The sequence below is a fragment of the Haliaeetus leucocephalus genome, unplaced genomic scaffold (assembly GCF_000737465.1).
Source record: "Haliaeetus leucocephalus isolate CR32 unplaced genomic scaffold, Haliaeetus_leucocephalus-4.0 Scaffold506, whole genome shotgun sequence".
Taxonomy (NCBI): Eukaryota; Metazoa; Chordata; class Aves; order Accipitriformes; family Accipitridae; genus Haliaeetus; species Haliaeetus leucocephalus.
This window is the reverse complement of record NW_010972942.1, coordinates 8,243,121-8,260,217: the sequence shown is the minus strand read 5'-3', so window position 1 is coordinate 8,260,217 and position 17,097 is coordinate 8,243,121. Positions and strand designations below refer to the sequence as shown.

At 38.8% G+C, this 17,097-nt stretch overlaps 1 protein-coding gene across 5 annotated transcripts in view; it reads left to right on the top strand.

The window, feature by feature from the left end:
- The first annotated feature begins 1,539 nt into the window (after positions 1 to 1,539).
- Positions 1,540 to 17,097, top strand: part of LOC104837045 (serine/threonine-protein kinase Sgk3) — a 32,002-nt gene continuing 16,444 nt past the window's right edge. For 2 of the 5 annotated variants that reach the window (XM_010575908.1, XM_010575907.1), the window contains exons 1-4: positions 1,541 to 1,841; positions 8,487 to 8,570; positions 10,511 to 10,583; positions 13,438 to 13,513. In XM_010575908.1, the coding sequence (XP_010574210.1) occupies positions 1,764 to 1,841; positions 8,487 to 8,570; positions 10,511 to 10,583; positions 13,438 to 13,513 (311 nt within the window). In that variant the 5' untranslated portion in view covers positions 1,541 to 1,763. Of the gene's footprint in view, positions 1,842 to 7,042; positions 7,092 to 8,486; positions 8,571 to 10,510; positions 10,584 to 10,639; positions 10,745 to 13,437; positions 13,514 to 17,097 lie in introns of those variants that run through there. The other 3 variants (XM_010575909.1, XR_774894.1, XM_010575910.1) reach the window with 3 other exon arrangements.

Genomic DNA, 17,097 nt, shown 5'->3' with positions numbered 1-17,097 from the left:
TAATAAAGCTTTTAACAGTGGCTTGCTAAAGGGAAAGAGAAACCAATTTGAAACTCAAAGTCTGTGTAACTGGCTTAGATGAGCTGTGTTATAGTCAAATAAGGGGGGGGGGGGGGGGGGAGCTTAACCCTGCTCAACCCTGTAATTACCTAATCAGTGAAGTAGAGAACAATCAAATTAAGGTAAATGCAGATGTAACTAAAAATAATTCTCTGAATATGTTGCAGTATGGATGATCTATCACTTAGCTGTGGTTACAGTGGTTTCAAACACTCCTTTTTGTTTGAAGTCACCAGATAGATCTTTGAAAATTACTTGATTTTAAATGGCTACAGGAGGAATAATAACATGAAGTTTGAACCAGAGAGATGATTTGGCTTTTGAGAACAAGAAAAATAGTCAACTGACTGACTGAGACTAGTTGGGTATCAAGCACAAATCTTTTCAGTGGATTCCAGGGGCTTTGGCCTTCATGCCAACATAAATATGGGTGTGTCTCTAATAGCAGAATTGCACTGGATTAGTTTGTGCTTTTTGGAAATTTATGATATGAAATATACAGCTCACTTTTATACTTCCCTGTTTTAAGAAAATAGGGAGTTAAATGTTGGACTGGGCGCTCCTTTTTCCTCCGGGTGTTTTGAAGAGAACTGAGGTCTCCTCTTTCAAAAATTTTTTTTCATGTTTGTAAGTTGGTCAGACACATAGTGTTCTAAAAGCTGAGCTGCATTCACTAAAACACTTCAGATGGCCATGCAGGCCTGAACAGAGGGTTGTAGCTACGTAGCCTTAATTTCAGCTGCTCTTAGGCAGTGCTGAAGTTCCTGTTGTTTGCAGTGGGGTCCAGTAAACAATTTGCTTGTGCTCAAGACAGGTGTGGAGGATACTGTCCCTTAGTGAGTGAAGAGGCGTCTAGTTAATGCTAAGCTTTCTGCCTTTTTGATGGTTTTATCCTCTCTCTTGTCTTGTGCCCTTCTCAAGTTCTGCAAGGAAGCTAACTGTTCTACTGAAGGGTATGGACAACCTTACTGTTGTGCTAAACACAAAGTATATCAATTATGGGGGAAGAGGGGGCAGAGAAGGTAAATATTCAGGCAGACACATGGTGCTACCCATGTCCCTCTCAAATTCACATGAAAAATGATTTTTTCTCATGTTGTCTTTCATCTCTGATGTGATAATTAAATGCACTCAGCATGTTCTGACAAATCTGAAATGCCCTCTGGTACAGATTCATGCAGTTGAAAACCCTTGTTTTTGAAATTAACTGTTCCAAATGCACGTGTTAGTGGCTTTTCTCAGGTGTCTGATACCAGGTTGTCATCTTTATTATTTCTCCGTGCTCTATCTTTGTTCCTTCAAAGTATTGTCTGTAGTGGGCCCAAGTCTGTTTCCAGTATGTCCACACAACTCAGTGAATTTTTGGGTGCATTTGTGTCCTTAGAGAATGTGAGTCGTTCCAGTGAAACAACGAAGGACCACAAGTATGAAACAGTGTGCAAAATTGTAATGATTATGGCTGTATGTGCGCATATTAAAGTGCATTTCCTGCCAGGAAAAGTTCTTGTCACACAGGTTTTAGCACTGTGAGTTAAGTGTTCCTGTACTTAATTTTCCTTTTATGTTCACTTTAAGATTACATGATGGAATTCACATTTTCTCAAGAAAAGCTTCGTATCTTGGATCAATACCGTTGAAGAGATCTTCTGATTGCAAGACCCGAAGCAGGGTCCTGTAACAAATTTGTCAAAAGGACACATACAATGGATCTCAAAGAAAGCTGCCCAAGTGTTAGCATTCCCAGCTCTGATGAACACAGAGAGAAGAAAAAAAGATTTACTGTAAGTATGTAAGAGTGTGAGCACTGTAGGCAAATGCATAGGCTATTACTGCCTAGAACTGCTACTTTCTTTTTCTTACTAGTAAGCTTGGTATTATTTTCAACAGGTTTATGGAAATCTGTTCACTTGCTCTTGTGAGTACTGGCCATAGTCCAGTGTGAAAAGTTGTGAATGTTTTACAGTGTTTAACTGTGTTGCTTTCTGTAAAAACAATTTGGCTTTACAAATTTCTGGTATTTTTGCCCTAAATAGCAGCATTTTTTCATATAAAATACATAAGTGTCCAAATGTAGGGATAATGTTTTGATACTGAATGAGATGAAGATTTGTCATCCTACGTGACTTTTTGTAAAAACATTTATTCTGTAAAGGAGTAAAGTGCGGATTTGGTTTTGGTTGGGTTTTTTTGTTTTGTTTTTTTTAATGGCCATTTTTTCATAGATACCCTATTATACTTTTATATTTTTTTGTGTAAAAGAAAAAATAATACAAACCATCAAATTTCTGAAAGACCTTTTTTCTGCCTGCCTTCCTATTTTCTGATTCTAATGCCTATGAGTTGTTTCCTGTCCTGTTCCCATTACCACTCCTTGTCATTCCCCTTCCTTTTTTGGCCTCCCAATTTGACTTGCTTTCTAGAAATAAAGTCTTATCATTCTGTGGGGAAACTCTTTGCATTGCATACTGAAAAATAAAGTAGTGTGGCGTGGATTTTTATTTTGCTTATATGTATGCTACGGTATAAAGACAGCATCATAATACTTCCTTTAAAAAAAGCTCAAACTATTTCATTGGTCTTGTACGACTTCCTCTAAGCTGCTGGGGTTTTTTTAATTTTGGGTTTTGTTTTTTGTTTCTTTGTTTTTTGGTTTTGAGTGAATTAGTCACTCTTCAGATGTGGAATGCAAACACCCTTAGACTGAGTTGCTGTCTGAAGAATACAACAAAACACAAATTTGAATTACATATCTGCCTTTCCTTTTCACCTCTCTTCCTCGGACAACAACAATGCTGTTTGATTCTACAAGTGTATCATGATGTAATTTGGGGAAGGAATGTGCTGGTAAAGGGAACAAGCAAAAGAGAACTTCACTAATACTTTAAACTGCTGCATGCATGTGAAACTCAAATTAGCAGGAAAAACTTCCTGAAAGTCTAAACTTCAGCAAAACAGGTTTGTTTCATTGCCTCAGTGCTGGCAGTTCTGCTGTTAAAATGTGCCAGTGTGGTACATTTATGTTACATACTAGTGTTCTGATTTCCAGGTCATTTTACCTAAAGATCTGTGTGACAACCTTAGCAACTTAAAGGCACTTTCTTTGGGTGTGCCCTTTAGAAAGCTGTACAAGCAAGAGTGTAGGAAACTTCAGAAATTGGGCGTTGAGCAGGGGGAAGAAGGAATGTAACCCAGCTTGCGCTGTGTGGAGGTACACTTTTGTCTTGGTAGCTTCTGCTTTCTGCATCAGGAAGTAATTAGCAGCTTGACAAGAACTGCTTTTCACAACCAAGCTTTTGAGCATTATTGCATTTATTTTAGGATTTGATAACAGAAGTGAGGGTCACACTACATGGTAGGAACTGGAATTCCAGCATGTGTCTGTCAGTGCTTTTATTCTGTCTCCTCTTCTGTGGCTGTGTTGTAATGGCTAGAGCCTGTCAGTATTGCTTTTGGAGGGGAGCGAGAGAAGGGTGTAGGGAGAAACAGTTCTTAACAAACCTGTGGTAGTTACAGCTGTCTGTTTCTGATGGCAGTATTAGTGCCATTTCCATAAACAGCAGTAAGAACCTTGGGGTGAAAGGAAAGGTTAAAGTGATAAAGGCTGGGAAAGACTTCAGGTGGCTGTTTTGTATAACCTGCACCTTACTGTCACTTACAGCATATATCACTACTGCTTCTGAGACTATTCTAGAATCTTACTGGTCTGAATAGAAACTGAATTCCAGCTCAAACCTTAGAGTGGCTCACTTAATGCTGGCATGGAAACAAGATGAGTATGTTCAACTTAGCTTTTACTAGCTTTTCTTTTTCCCCTCACACTTGCCCTGATGAAGCATTTTTTAAAATAATCATGTATCTGTGCAGTCCTCATTCTGATAAGTCAAACTTTTCAGTTTTGTCTTTGGAGATGAAATCTTTATGCCTCCTGAGCATTTTCATAACCTTTTATTGAATATTTGATTTGTTTTTGTTAATATATCAAATGTATGCAGTAGTTTATTACCAGTATTTTTTTTCTTGACAAATAATTTTGTGTTTGAATTTTTCAGGCATTCTGGTAGGGAAGTTTTTTTGCTTCCACTTAATTCATGGTAACCAGCCTGTATGTATATCCACTCTAGTTCTCTGTCCTCCCTTTTTCTGAAGATTGAGCATTCACTTTCTTCATAAAAATAGCAAAATACTTGCTTGTTTTGGACCATATCTAGGCTATATTAATTTCTATTCCATCCTTATGTATAGTGAGCCATTCTTTTGCCTGTTTTGTCAAATAGCTTTGTTTTGGATTTCTCACTTTGCTGTTTAATGTCTGAGGCTTAATTTTCTCTTCTGACCTGTCCTTTTCTCCCTTCACACTCCCGTCATATACAGGCTTATTAAGAAATCTCTTTCAAGGGTGCTGTTTGTCTGATTAAATTTGGAAACCTTGTCTCAGACCTGGGATGTATAATACTAGTCCCCAGCCCTGTGGAATTTGTGGAGGGTTTGTTTTTGGTTTTTTTTTTTTATTTTGTTGACACTTAATAAATAGTTTCCTTACTTTCTCAATGGTTGCTCTCTTGAAATTGGAAAACAGCCTACCTTTTTACTTATCTTTGTTTAATACAAATTGAATGTTTAATCCAGGAGCATGAGCTACCAAAACAGAGTTGAAGCCTTTTAATTTCAGTGACTTTTGTGAAGAAATCTATCGCATCCAGAAATAGCTGGGCCCTGTCCTGTCTGTATCTGGGAAGATAGTTTATGGTGATGATTGTGATGGTGATGTTTCAGGAATTCTGTTTCTTTTTCTTCCTTTTTCCTTTCTCAAAGCTTTGCCTTACTTACCCACATGTTACAAGGTGTGGATGCATCTTACCTATGTTGTAGGAGTTTTCATCATAGAATGGAAGGGACCTTAAAGATCATCTAGTTCCAACCCCCCTGTCACTGGCAGGGACACCTTCCACTAGACCAGGTTGCTCAAAGCCCCATCCAAACTGGCTTTGGAACACTTCCAGGGATGGGGCATCCACAACCTCTCTGGGCAACCTGTTCCAGTGCCTCACCACCCTCACAGTGAAGAACTTCTTCCTTACATCCAATCTAAATCTCCCCACTTTCAGTTTAAAGCCATTACCCTGTGTCCTGTGACAGTCCCTCTCCGACTTTCTTGTAGGCCACCTTTAGGTACTGGAAGGCTGCCATAAGGTCTTCTTGGATCCTTCTCTTCTCCGGCCTGAACAACCCCAACTCTTTCAGCCTGTCTTCGTATGAGAGGTGTTCCATCCCTCTGATCATTTTTGTGGCCCTCCTCTGGACCTGCTCCAACAGGTCCATGTCCTTCTTATGTTGGGGGCCTCACAGCTGAACGCAGTACTCCAGGTAGGGTCTCATGAGAGCAAAGGGGCAGAATCACTTCCCTCAACCTGCTGGTTAGGTTTCTTTCCTTGCAGCCCAGGATACAGTTGGCTTTCTAGGCTGCAAGCGCGTATTGCCAAGTCACGTTGAGCTTCTGGTCAACCAATGCCCCCAAGTCCTTCTCCACAGGACTGCTCTCAATCCATTCTCTGCCCAGCCTGTATTTGTGCTTGGGATTGCTGCAACCCATGTGCAGGACCTTGCACTTGGCCTTGTTGAACTTGATGCAGTTTGCACAGGCCCACCTCTCAAGCCTGTCAAGGTCCCTCTGGATGGCACCCCTTCCCTCCAGGGTGTTGACCGTGCCACGCAGCTTGGTGTCATTGGCAAACTTGCTGAGGGTGCGCTCAATCCCACTGTCCGTGTCTCCAGCAAAGATGTTAAACAGCACTGGTCCGAACACTGATCCGTGAGGAAAACCACTTGTCACTGGTCTCCACTTGGACATCGAGCCGTTGACCCCAGCTCTTTGAGTGCAACCATCCAGCCAATTCCTTAGCCACCGAGTGGTCCATCTATCAAATCCATGTCTCTCCAATTTAGAGACAAGGGTGTTTTGCAGGACAGTGTCAAATGCTTTGCACAAGTACAGGTAGATGAGGTGTGTTGCTCTTCCCTTATCCACCAACACTGTAACCCCCTTGTAGAAGGCCACCATGTTTGTCAGGCACAGTTTGCCCTTAGTGAAGCCATGTTGGCTGTCACCAATCACCTCCTTATTTTCCATGTGCCTTAGCATAGTTTCCAGGAGGATCTACTCCATGATCTTGCTGGGCACAGAGGTGAGACTGACTGGCCTGTAGTTCCCCAGGTCCTCCTTTTTTCCTTTTTTAAAAATGGGGGTTATGTTTCCCCTTTTCCAGTCAGTGGGAACTTCCCCGGTCTGCCACGACTTCTCAAACATGACGGATAGTGGCTTAAGCACTTCATCTGCTAGTTCCCTCAGGACCTGCAGATGCATCTCATCAGGTCCTGTGGATTTGTGCACCTTCAGGTTCCTTAGATGGTTTTGAACCTGATCTTCTCCTACGGTGGGCAGTTCTTCATTCTCCCAGTCCCTGCCTTTGCCTTTTGTGATTTGAGCAGTGTGGCTGGAGCACTTGCGAGTGAAGACTGAGGCAAAAAGGTCATGGAGTACCTCAGCCTTCTCCACGTCCTGGGTAACCAGGTCTCCTACTTCCTTCCAGAGAGTGCCCACGTTTTTGCTAGTCTTCCTTTTATCAGCGACTAGTTTTGGTTTAGATTTAGAGTAATTCGATTTGAAAAGGTTATTATCTAAGTAATGCTAGATTCCTTCCCCCACCTTTCTAGAGACAGGCGTTGCACATCTGTCTAAATTATTACATAGGTGTAGCTGAGACTAGCAATACAGCACAAAGACATGTTATGTTTTTGGGTTTTACAAATTTCTTTATAGATATCATATGTGTTCTTACCTGTCAGTGCTTCCATAACTGTTGAACTTGCAGTTTCTCCTTTGTTGGGTATGCAAGAGCTTTGGTGATGGTGTGAACAGGATGACCTCATATGGGTTTTTATGCTGTCTCATGTAAAAAATGTTGACTGTGTCATTGTTCTGCAGCTAGCTACTGTGAGAGCAAAACTGTTTTAACTTTGAGGTTGCCAAGGAGGTAAATTGTCATCTTGAATCCTAAGTTATGCTTGGCTCTGCACTTTGCAGTCTATGCATTTTGTCCTGCTAATTTAAGTTGTCGTCCGTGGCCTGCTTCTTAAGCTTGTTGGCATTGATCTGCCGTGCATTCATGGGGAGTGAATTCATTGCTGTATAAGATACCTAGTTCAGGAGAACAGTACTTAAGTCTTTGCAGCTGAAGCTTTTGCTGTTTACAGTCTAGGGGGGCTCTAGAAGGTCTGTAGCTAGGTTTTATTCTAACGCTTGTTTAGCAGTATAAGGGAAAGCTAATTTTCTAAGAAGAGTCTCATGAGCATCCTACTGGATGCTTCTCTACAGCCTCCTCTGTTCACCAAAGAAGACTGAGAGCTTATTCGAGCAGTTAATGTAGCATGAATGCAGATCTCCCGCTAAGGAACTAATGGTGGTGCCACTTCCACTGCGGGAGTTAAAAAGAGAGAAGTTGCTGTTGCAGGACAGAGGGACACTGGGGCATTGGTCCAGTTTTTCTACATCAGGAGTTAGCAGCCTCCTGCACTTCCTTGCTGTGGCCATCCTCTCCCCTGAAGGAATAGCCAGCCTCCTTCTGGAAATACAAGAAGGTAGAGGAGTGGGGTCAGCTAGTTGCAGGAGAGACAGGAGAAGCCTGCTGGACACTCAGCTGTCAACCAGATTTATGAAGCCAGGGACTGACAATCTGTCTAGTTACTGGAGTCTTCTGCTGCCATGGGATTTGAATGGCCAGAACTGGGCAGCAGGCTCCAGCTACGCCTCCCTTGATCCCAATGCGGTGTATTATGTAACCAGTGATGTATTTCAGCCACAGCAGCATTTTTTTTCTCCCCTGAACAGTTGTGTCATCTGCCAGGATCCTGACTATAATATGTATTCAAGATGTTGCAAGGAACAGTTATCTTTATAACTGCCTACCATATGTGCTTTCTCTTCAGGTTTTCATGAAGTCAATCTTCAGTATTTAAATGCTTTACTTCCTTAATATTAGTCTTCATTATGAATTATCAAGTTGTTAAATTTCATAGCAAATTTTTATAGACTACTGTCTGATGGCCAGGTGTTCTTGTTGGCTATGAACTAATTTATGAAACTTCATTAAATCAGCTTTGGTGTTAGTTTTTGCTTACCTGGTGTTTAAAAAAAAAGTCTGTAAAATACCAGACTCTTCTAATTGTTCTTTTAATCATTTGTGTTGCTGTCTATGTGATTTAGCTGTAAGAAATACATAGCTCAACAAGAACATTTACACAATACATTTAACAGCCTGCCCTTATTTCCACTACAAGATTTTAGTAGTAGTTTTTAGTAGTTTTTAATAAAACCTGGGAGGTTTTATTAAACTTTGCTGTTGGCAATAACTTTGTCTTTGTTGCTACAGGTTTACAAAGTGTTGGTCTCAGTTGGCAGAAATGAATGGTTTGTCTTCAGACGGTATGCAGAGTTTGATAAACTTTACAATACGGTAAGCAAAAGGCAAGCTATGAAATCATGCCAGAATAGCACAGAGTAACACTTGTTTGCAGTGTTATGATTTGAGTTAATTCCCTCTTGAGGAGTTTGAGTCAAAAGTCAATAGCCATAGGAGCCTGTTTAAAGAAAATGACAGGATGGGTTTTCTAAGCTTTGGTTTGCTTGAGTTTCAAACTCAAAATCCACTTATTTGTCACTTTTTAATTGTTGCTTGGGATCCTAGTGTAATGAGAGAAACTTCAAATTTACTGGTTGTCAAAACATCTGAAATGTGCATTTGTTCGTGATGGTAAAAATCACTGCAAAACTTAAAACATCTAGATAGATAAGTGTTAAAATAAGTTTAAATAAGTGTTTTACTTTGAAGTACTGAAAGCAATGAACAAATCCTTGTTTCTTAATACAAACTTTCTGGTGAGTCAGCCATGGCAATTCGTACCTGCAGTTTCCTAGCTAGATTTTGTGGCAGTGGTCCAAATAAAATAGGCCTATTCAGCAACTTAAGTATGGATTTCTTGAGTTTGTTGCTAGAAGAGGATTTTGCCCTTTTCACATAGTGGGCAAGCGGGGCAAATACTTGCTCAGATGTGCAGTCTATTATGTGTCCTGTATCCATGCTTTTCTCCAGTACTTCATGTTTAGAGCCCACAGTTTTTGCTTTAACGAAAGAAGAAATAATTCCTCTGTGATTCCCATAAGAAAAGATTACCAGCTGCATATCTGTGCCTCTATTTCCCTTCCATTGCCCCTATGGGAAGCAGTCAGGCTTTTCTCCCTTCTGCCTCACTGTACATGGATTTATATGTGGCAGTGGTATACAAATGCAGAGAGTGAGCTTGGAGCTGTCTTAGATGGTCTGAGCTGAAGTCAGCTTGGATACACCATGCTATGCTTTGCCTGCATCTTGGGATAGACTTGCAAGTGATGTGAAAAAGTATCCCCTTTTTGATACCTGCAGAGTGAGTATTGATGATCCTGTTCCTTTGCCCCATTTCCTTGCCATTCAGATTAGCGTTGCCCTGCTGAAGTTTGTTCAACACTGGCCTTTCTAATGCGTGTAAAGGTGGAGGTCCTGGGGAAGCATAACCAGGGGCACGTTTAGTCCAGTTTCTATTCAGTGTAATTCATGTAGTGTTGTACAGCAAGAAGAACTTATGCTGCTAACTGGAAGAGATACTGATGTTTCTAAGGAAAGAAAAATTACCAGCTACTGTATTAGGAAACTACTCTCTTAAAGAGGATGAGAGTAAGATTGCTTTTCTGGAGCACTTGAAGATGAAGCAAATGTAATCAAGGCTTGGCTTGTGTCAGTGGTTTTTTTTTTTATAAGTTCAGTGCTGTTGTTTATCGAGTGTAGAATATAATCAAATTATCAAATGCAGCATCATAACAAAGGCTGTTCATCTGTTTATAATTTTGACCTTGGGGTAGACCACCTGCGGTTCCTAAAGCTTTAAGAATGTTGTTTGGGCAAAACCCAGAGGCTTGTATCCCCAGCCCATCTTAAACCTCATGCATACACCCCTATGCAAGCAAGCAAGAAAAAAACAAACCCGAGAGAGAGAGAATTGATGGAGGAAGGAAGAGGAGAATAAAACTAGCATTGAAATTGTAGCCTATGTTTTTTAATCTGGGGCAAGTGGAAAATCATTTTGGCAATATTGCAGAAGATAGCTACAATAGTCCATAGCTTTCTGAAGTGAGATGGCCTTTGAATTTAAGAGGGTATGACTGGTGCAAACAAGCTGAGTACAGATTCTTTTGGGTTTGTTTTTTTTTTCCCCAAGTGTATGAGTAGAGAAGATTCCAGAGAGGAGCAGAATTACTAATAATCAGATGTTCAAACTGTTCACCAGAAAACAAAAAAAATGCAATTATTTCTGGGTACTTTGATGTCTAAGCACAATCCCATTGTGTGTGTTTTGTTTTCAGCTAAAGAAGCAATTTCCCACTATGAACCTCAAGATTCCAGCTAAAAGAATATTTGGAGATAATTTTGATCCTGGTAAGTTATTATCTTGTTACTCATTTTGTCAGTTTCTTTATATGAAAATTGATCTATTCCAGCCTACAAGAAACTATCTTGGATGAGTTTTACACCAGTCCTCAAAACAGTGACTAAATGAAAGTTAGTCATGCTTCAGTCAAGAACAGGAACTAGCGTAGGTAGGTATTCTGCCTTGTGATGATGAGCAAAGTATTGCTTAGTGGCCCAGTGCTTCCCTTGCACTGAAGCATATACTTCTTCCCAACCCTCCCATGTTCAGGATTGTGAGAGACTCTGAACTGTCAGGTGTAATCTCTCTTCTATAAAAGCAAAAGCCAAAACTCAGACTCTTCTAAACATACACCTAGTAAATTTTAAACTTCCTTTGTGTGACTCCCCACCCTCACCAAATGAAATAACTAAAGGATTTATCTTTTGAAGGCTTTTGAACTCTGTATCTAAATGTGCTTCCTTGTACAGTTTAGATGAAAATGAACCTCTTTCTGTTGTTCCACTAGCAGAAGCCTGTCTGATGTGAACATAATGTGATCCAGTTAGCAGTGATAGGTCCCAATTAAGATTGCTCTGTCCACATCAAAATACTAATGAAAAATCACTTGTAAAGTGCACTGAATTAACCTAGGTGGCACCACTGATGAATAAATAAAGGCAAATGGGAAGGCCAGGCCTTTGCTCTGTGTCTTTATACCCTTCATTCGGGCCATTTTTACTTAAGGGTTTTCCTCATGGTCATTGGGAACTTCCCACCCTCCCCTGGCTTGCTGATGTGATCAGGCTGTGTTTGTAGTTTCACCTCCTCCTGCACCTGTTTCAAGCATTTAATTTTCTCCTTTGCTGAAGAACAAATGGATCTAAAGGTGTTGAACTCCTGGGATGTGTTGTTTTGGGTTTTTTAGAGTTCTTTCAAACAAATTAATTTTTGGTAGTTACAGTTAATCATCACATTCCTGACGTGAAACTCCCTTTTATTTTTTATTAAAATAATCAAATGCAAGTATCCAAGTTCTGATGTCTTCTGATGAAGATGTAAATGATGGCCTTCTGCATGTATTGTGTCTACAGGGTCTTCTTGGTTTGGTTTGGTTTCTTTCCTTTTCTCTGACTTGGGGGTTTTCAGAGCTGGCTGAAGACCTAGTAATGTTATGCGGTCTGGTCTGCTGTACAGCGAAATGTACAGGTGGATTTCTTGGGAGTCAAATTTAGGAAACTGGAGTTCAAATGGGTGGAAAAAAAACCAACTAAAACTTTTATTAGAACTATATATGTAAAACAAAGTCCTCAGACTTGTTTTAAATTTCCGTGAACTGTGCTGAAATCCTTGAAGCATGAGAAACTACATAGCTCTCAAGATGTTTCTTGCTGGGGGGCAGGGTGGAGATGGAGCCATAATGCTCATTTAAATAATTCTTTATCTTAACACTGATATATTGAAGCTTTGATGTAATGGTTCTGCTGGCTTCTGAAATAAGTTGCATGTTTTACAAATGTTGAAAAGGTATTTTACTTCCATCAATCCATGCTTATGTATGTGGCATTGTACTATTGCATTCGAGTGCAGTAGAGTGAAACTTACATATCCTTTTTCCCAAAATCTACCAAAAATTCTGTCATAACTTACATTGTCAACTAAATGCTCATTTTTATTGTCACTTAGGTTATTTCAAAATTAATCATGTTTTAACTTCAAAAATGGGGCAGAGGGAAATTGTAGAACCAGTCAGAATACAGAACTAGAAAATTACAGAATACATTTGAGCTGACATGATGCAGGTGTTTTATCTTCACCAGCATGGATAGCTCTGTAGGCTTAGAGTGGTCGATCGCATTGTGCCTCCACAATACTGATACTGCTGATGTTGTTGAGTACTGTAACATCCTTATGCAAATTTACCTTCCTGTTTGATGTCAGTAATTTGGGATTATTAAGTACACTAACAAGGGTTTAGGGATTATATCCCTGAAACAATGTGAACTTTTTTCTTAATATTTAAAATACAGCTTTTAATTGAAATTTAATTTGAATTTAAAATTTTAATAGTTGTCAGTAATCTATATGTGACAGAAAGAGTGCTTGGAATGGCTTAAAAGTTAATACACAAGTTCAATATTCTTTTTCTTTAAAATTATTGTTGATATAAGTAATGAAAACAAGATTATTCTGTTTTACACTTTATTTCATGTTAGAGCTCTCTTTCTGTTTGAAATCCCTTGTATATCTTTCCGTATTGCTAAAGAAAAGTTACATGTCTTAAGCTTTGGGTGAGGGTGAAGATTCTGAGGATTTTTTTGTGTGTGTGTTAGAGATGATGTCCAAAACAAAAAGGAAAGCATTTTATTTAGTTATCTTTAATGGTTATATCTGAGTGCCTGCTAGCAGGATGAATTGTGCAACTTTCGCACTGCCATACATATATTATGGAAATATGCTGCTTGGTGGGACTGTTCATGTAAAAACTTGACTTGTGCAACTGATGTCAAGTTTTGCCTGTGGTTTGGGGTTTTTTGAGTGGAATCAGGTCCTGAAGGGGTCACTTGTGCAATGAAGGTTGCACAGGTTAGTCCACTGTGGTTACACACTGTTCTTGAAACACTTCAGTGCGCTTTTAATCCACCTGGCTTTCTACATTTTCAAGTAGTGTTGCAGAGAAACTGAAATTTGTTCTCTCACCTCACTTGAATATTTTAAGCTTGTGATTTTCATAGATAGAACCAATCCTGTTCTGAACCAGTCGTGAACCAGTCTCTTTAACTGCTGTTTAAGTCCTAAAAAAACCCTAAGTTTGAAAATAAGTCTTTTTCACAAGCTGACTGATCATTCTAATAAATCTCTTCCTTTTTTTTTTTCTTTCAGATTTTATTAAACAGAGAAGAGCAGGACTAAATGAATTCATTCAAAATCTAGTTAGACAGTCAGAGCTATGCAACCAGTAAGTAGTTTCATTTCTGTTTTATAAGGACTATTTAAAAGACATGAGATGTCAAATACAAAATTGCAAATTGAGTGCTTTTAACCAAAAAATGTATTTTACCTGTTCAGTGCTCTTAAGTATAATAAATAAACTTTAATATGGCTGTTCATTCCTACAGGAAAAATCTACAGACTAATGAACAGTATAAAAACGTTTTTGTTTTCTGAAAACTGATCTACAAATTAACTTGCAGGCAATTAACTGCTCTTAATTCAAGGGGTGCAGATTCCAGTGTAAACTGTTGCTGTGGGGCAGGTGTTTGTTTTGCTGGTGGCTGTACTGTTTGAGAACTCTGCTGTCACGTGCTACTACGTTGCAGGGAGTAAGTAACTGTCTGCATCCTTTTGTTAGAGCAGTTCATGTGTGTACTCCAGAACTTATTTTAAGCATGTTAACCAAGTAGCTTAATCAGCTTGCTTAGGTGGTTTGGGATAACCAAGCTGACCTGCCTAAAGGAAATGAATAAGCTTGCACATAAACTGTTCTGTCAGAAGAACTGAAGGTTTGTTAACCTCTGCCAGTGGGACAGTGATGAATGAGAGATGGTGATATGCTAGAGTCAGCTCCAGTGAAATCTGGAGGATAGCGCTTCTGTGTGTGAACTGATTTGGGGGGTAAGCTGCATTCTTTCGGTTTAAAACTATATCTAATCAGTTTAAAATAAATCCATGCAGCTTTCTATGTTGCTTGAACTGGTAATATGGTAAAGCTCTATGGCTTCAGTGTTGAGTAAATGTCTAATACATATGCTTTGTTTAATTAGATTATCTGTACAACCTGTGAAGCTGCCAGTTTCCTACAGGGGAAAAAAGAGTCTTAACAGAATATTGCTGTAGTCTGCAGTGTGCAGTCAGATTATAATTTTTTTTCCAACAAATGAATATTTAATGTCCTATGAACCTGAAATATGTACTTACTTTTCTTTTTGGAAAAAAGGAGCATTTTATATATACTTCCTCATGACAAGTGGAAGAAATTTCAAAACAAAGTCTTTAAGGTAGAATAGTTTTCCAATAGAACAAATAGTATGAGGTTTGTGGTCATAGTGGTGTTCTTTTCTGGAAAAGAATAGAAAGCACTTTAACTAATTATTGAAAGCTGATCTCTTCTGTTACATTAGGAAAGGACACTGGTTTTATTTAGCACAATCCCCTCCTTTATTTGGTTCTCAGTATGTTCAAGTACCAAATATTTTGTCTCAAAACATACTATATTTGTTCTCTGAAGGTAAAATGGTACTTTTATTTTTTTTATGCACATCACAAAATTGTGTGCTTAAAAAAAGAAAGCCAAACGTCAAATCCACTTGCCTTCTTAAATTTTTGTGAACTTTTAAAATTGTTTCACACTAAAATGCATCTGTACCTGAATCTATGTTCTTTAACATGGTACTTAGCCTGTCTGATCCATTAAAACTAACTTAAACCAGTTTTAATAAATAAGTCTTATAAAGTGTTTTGGTGTTCTTGAAAGTGTGTTAAATAAAAAGCTTATTAGGCATAGTTCTACAATAAAAACAAAATACAAGACTGAAGTTTGTCTTGTGCTGTTCTCTTCCTCCCCACCCTTAAAGTAACAGTGATTTATGTGGGAGAAGCAAGCCTTTAATTCACAATTCAGTGCAAAAGCATTTAATTTTATTGTAATTTCTGTGTTGTTTTTCTTTTAATAACTGCAAGGTGCTTTGTTTTTCTGGATTGAGCTTTTGCTTTCTGCAGTGATCCATTGCAACAAATCATATTAATAATTACATAATCTGTCACCTTTTCTATGTGCCAATGAACGTTATTAGTTAAGAAATACCAAAACTTTATGACCTTGCTTGGGGTTTTTTTTTGTAAAATCTGCTAGAAACTACTCAAGCAGTATGTGGTAACTGAGTCTTCACACAAAGTCCATGTCCTTGCTTTATTAGACTGTTTTGCTTTAATGTGCTAATTAAATTTGATATGAGGTAAAATAACTTATGTAAAGTTAGTAATGTACATGGAAGACTTAGGGGGTTATGCATTCTCACAGAACTTTAAGGGATTCCACCTTCCACTATATCTTTTAAGCATTAAAACCGGTATCAAGATGTCATATTTTTAAGTCCTACCTAGGAAAACTGTTTCACTGAAAGCTTAAGGATAGTTCATTATGAACGTCCTCATTTCTGGATGGGAAGGCACCTGAACATCTGAATTGAAAAGCACAAATGTCAGATTCAGTGTGTCCAAGATGGTAATATTTACATTATTCTCTGAAAACATGCAGCACTGTGTTCGTTTTTCTTCTTTTTCTTTTCTTTTAATTTTTATCCTTTTTCAGGGGACTTTATTATTGGGACTGACATATTTGTTTAATATTCTGCTCAATAATAAGCTCAACAAAAACCTAAAGTGTGTTAGACTGATTAGAGAGACCCTGTAATGGTTGGTAATGGTTTTCCTGCAATCACTGTCAGGTGGAATACAGGGCAAGATGGATCATTGGCTTAGACCAAATTAAGTGGACTAGCTTCAAGCTGCATTTACTCAGCTAACTGTGTTTGATAGAGAACTTCCTCTCACGGATAGAATACAGATGTTGCAAAAAAATGTCAGAAGGGATAGAGATCTGATAATGTGTCCCCCTTGCTGACTGAAGTCCTGAATAGGAGCTGGGAGTTTGTTACTTGTGAGCACTGTGAGGCCCCCTAAATCACTGAGCAACTATTCAAGTTGGGCTGCTCGCCCCCTCAAATGTAGGTCTTCACTGCAAAATTAATGCATTTAATTGTCTATCAGAACATGTCCAAAGAAAATCTGTTTGAATCCAAAAGTGTAATAGAGGATGCATTAAAGATGTAATGTAGTTATTTTTAAATAGTCCAAAGTAGCTCCTTAATGAAAATGAGAACATTTGCATAACACTTGAAGAACTCAAGGATGACAACTCTGCAACCTCTGTGGGGAAATGAGTTATCAGTTCTTTAAGTGAAAAGCGGGGGTCTGCATTTGTTCCCTAGAAGAAAATCAGAGTGACTAGATCATTCCGGTTTCAAAATCTGATGAATATAAAAATGAATGTGAAACCCCTGGATTGTAAGATTTTGCAGTCCATGTTGGGGAAAGCAAACTTTGCATTACATTAGTTGTGGCCTTTTAAAATATTACTGAACATTATGGGGTTTTGAGCCTTTGCTTTCTGTAAGAAAGATAGCAGTGGGGTTTATTTTTTCTTTTTTGGTGGGTGGTTTTTTTTTAAGTGTGTGGAGAAGAGGGAGGAGCTGGGCACTATTATTTAAATAAAGTGTGTCTTAAATGGTAGGGTTCTGTCACTGGCAATTAAATTTACCATTTTGTTTCAATATTTGTGTGACTTTTTGGGCTTGTTCATATTTCTCTGCGTGTCCAAAATTTTTGTGTGGCTTTGTATGTTTCTGCAGGGACACTAATGCAGAACGAGTACCACAGAAGGAACCGTGTTTAGGCAGAGCTTGACACCCCTTTGTGGATTTCAGAGATAATCCATAAACTAAATTTATCCAGTCAATCCTAAAAATCCAGACAAAACCAACT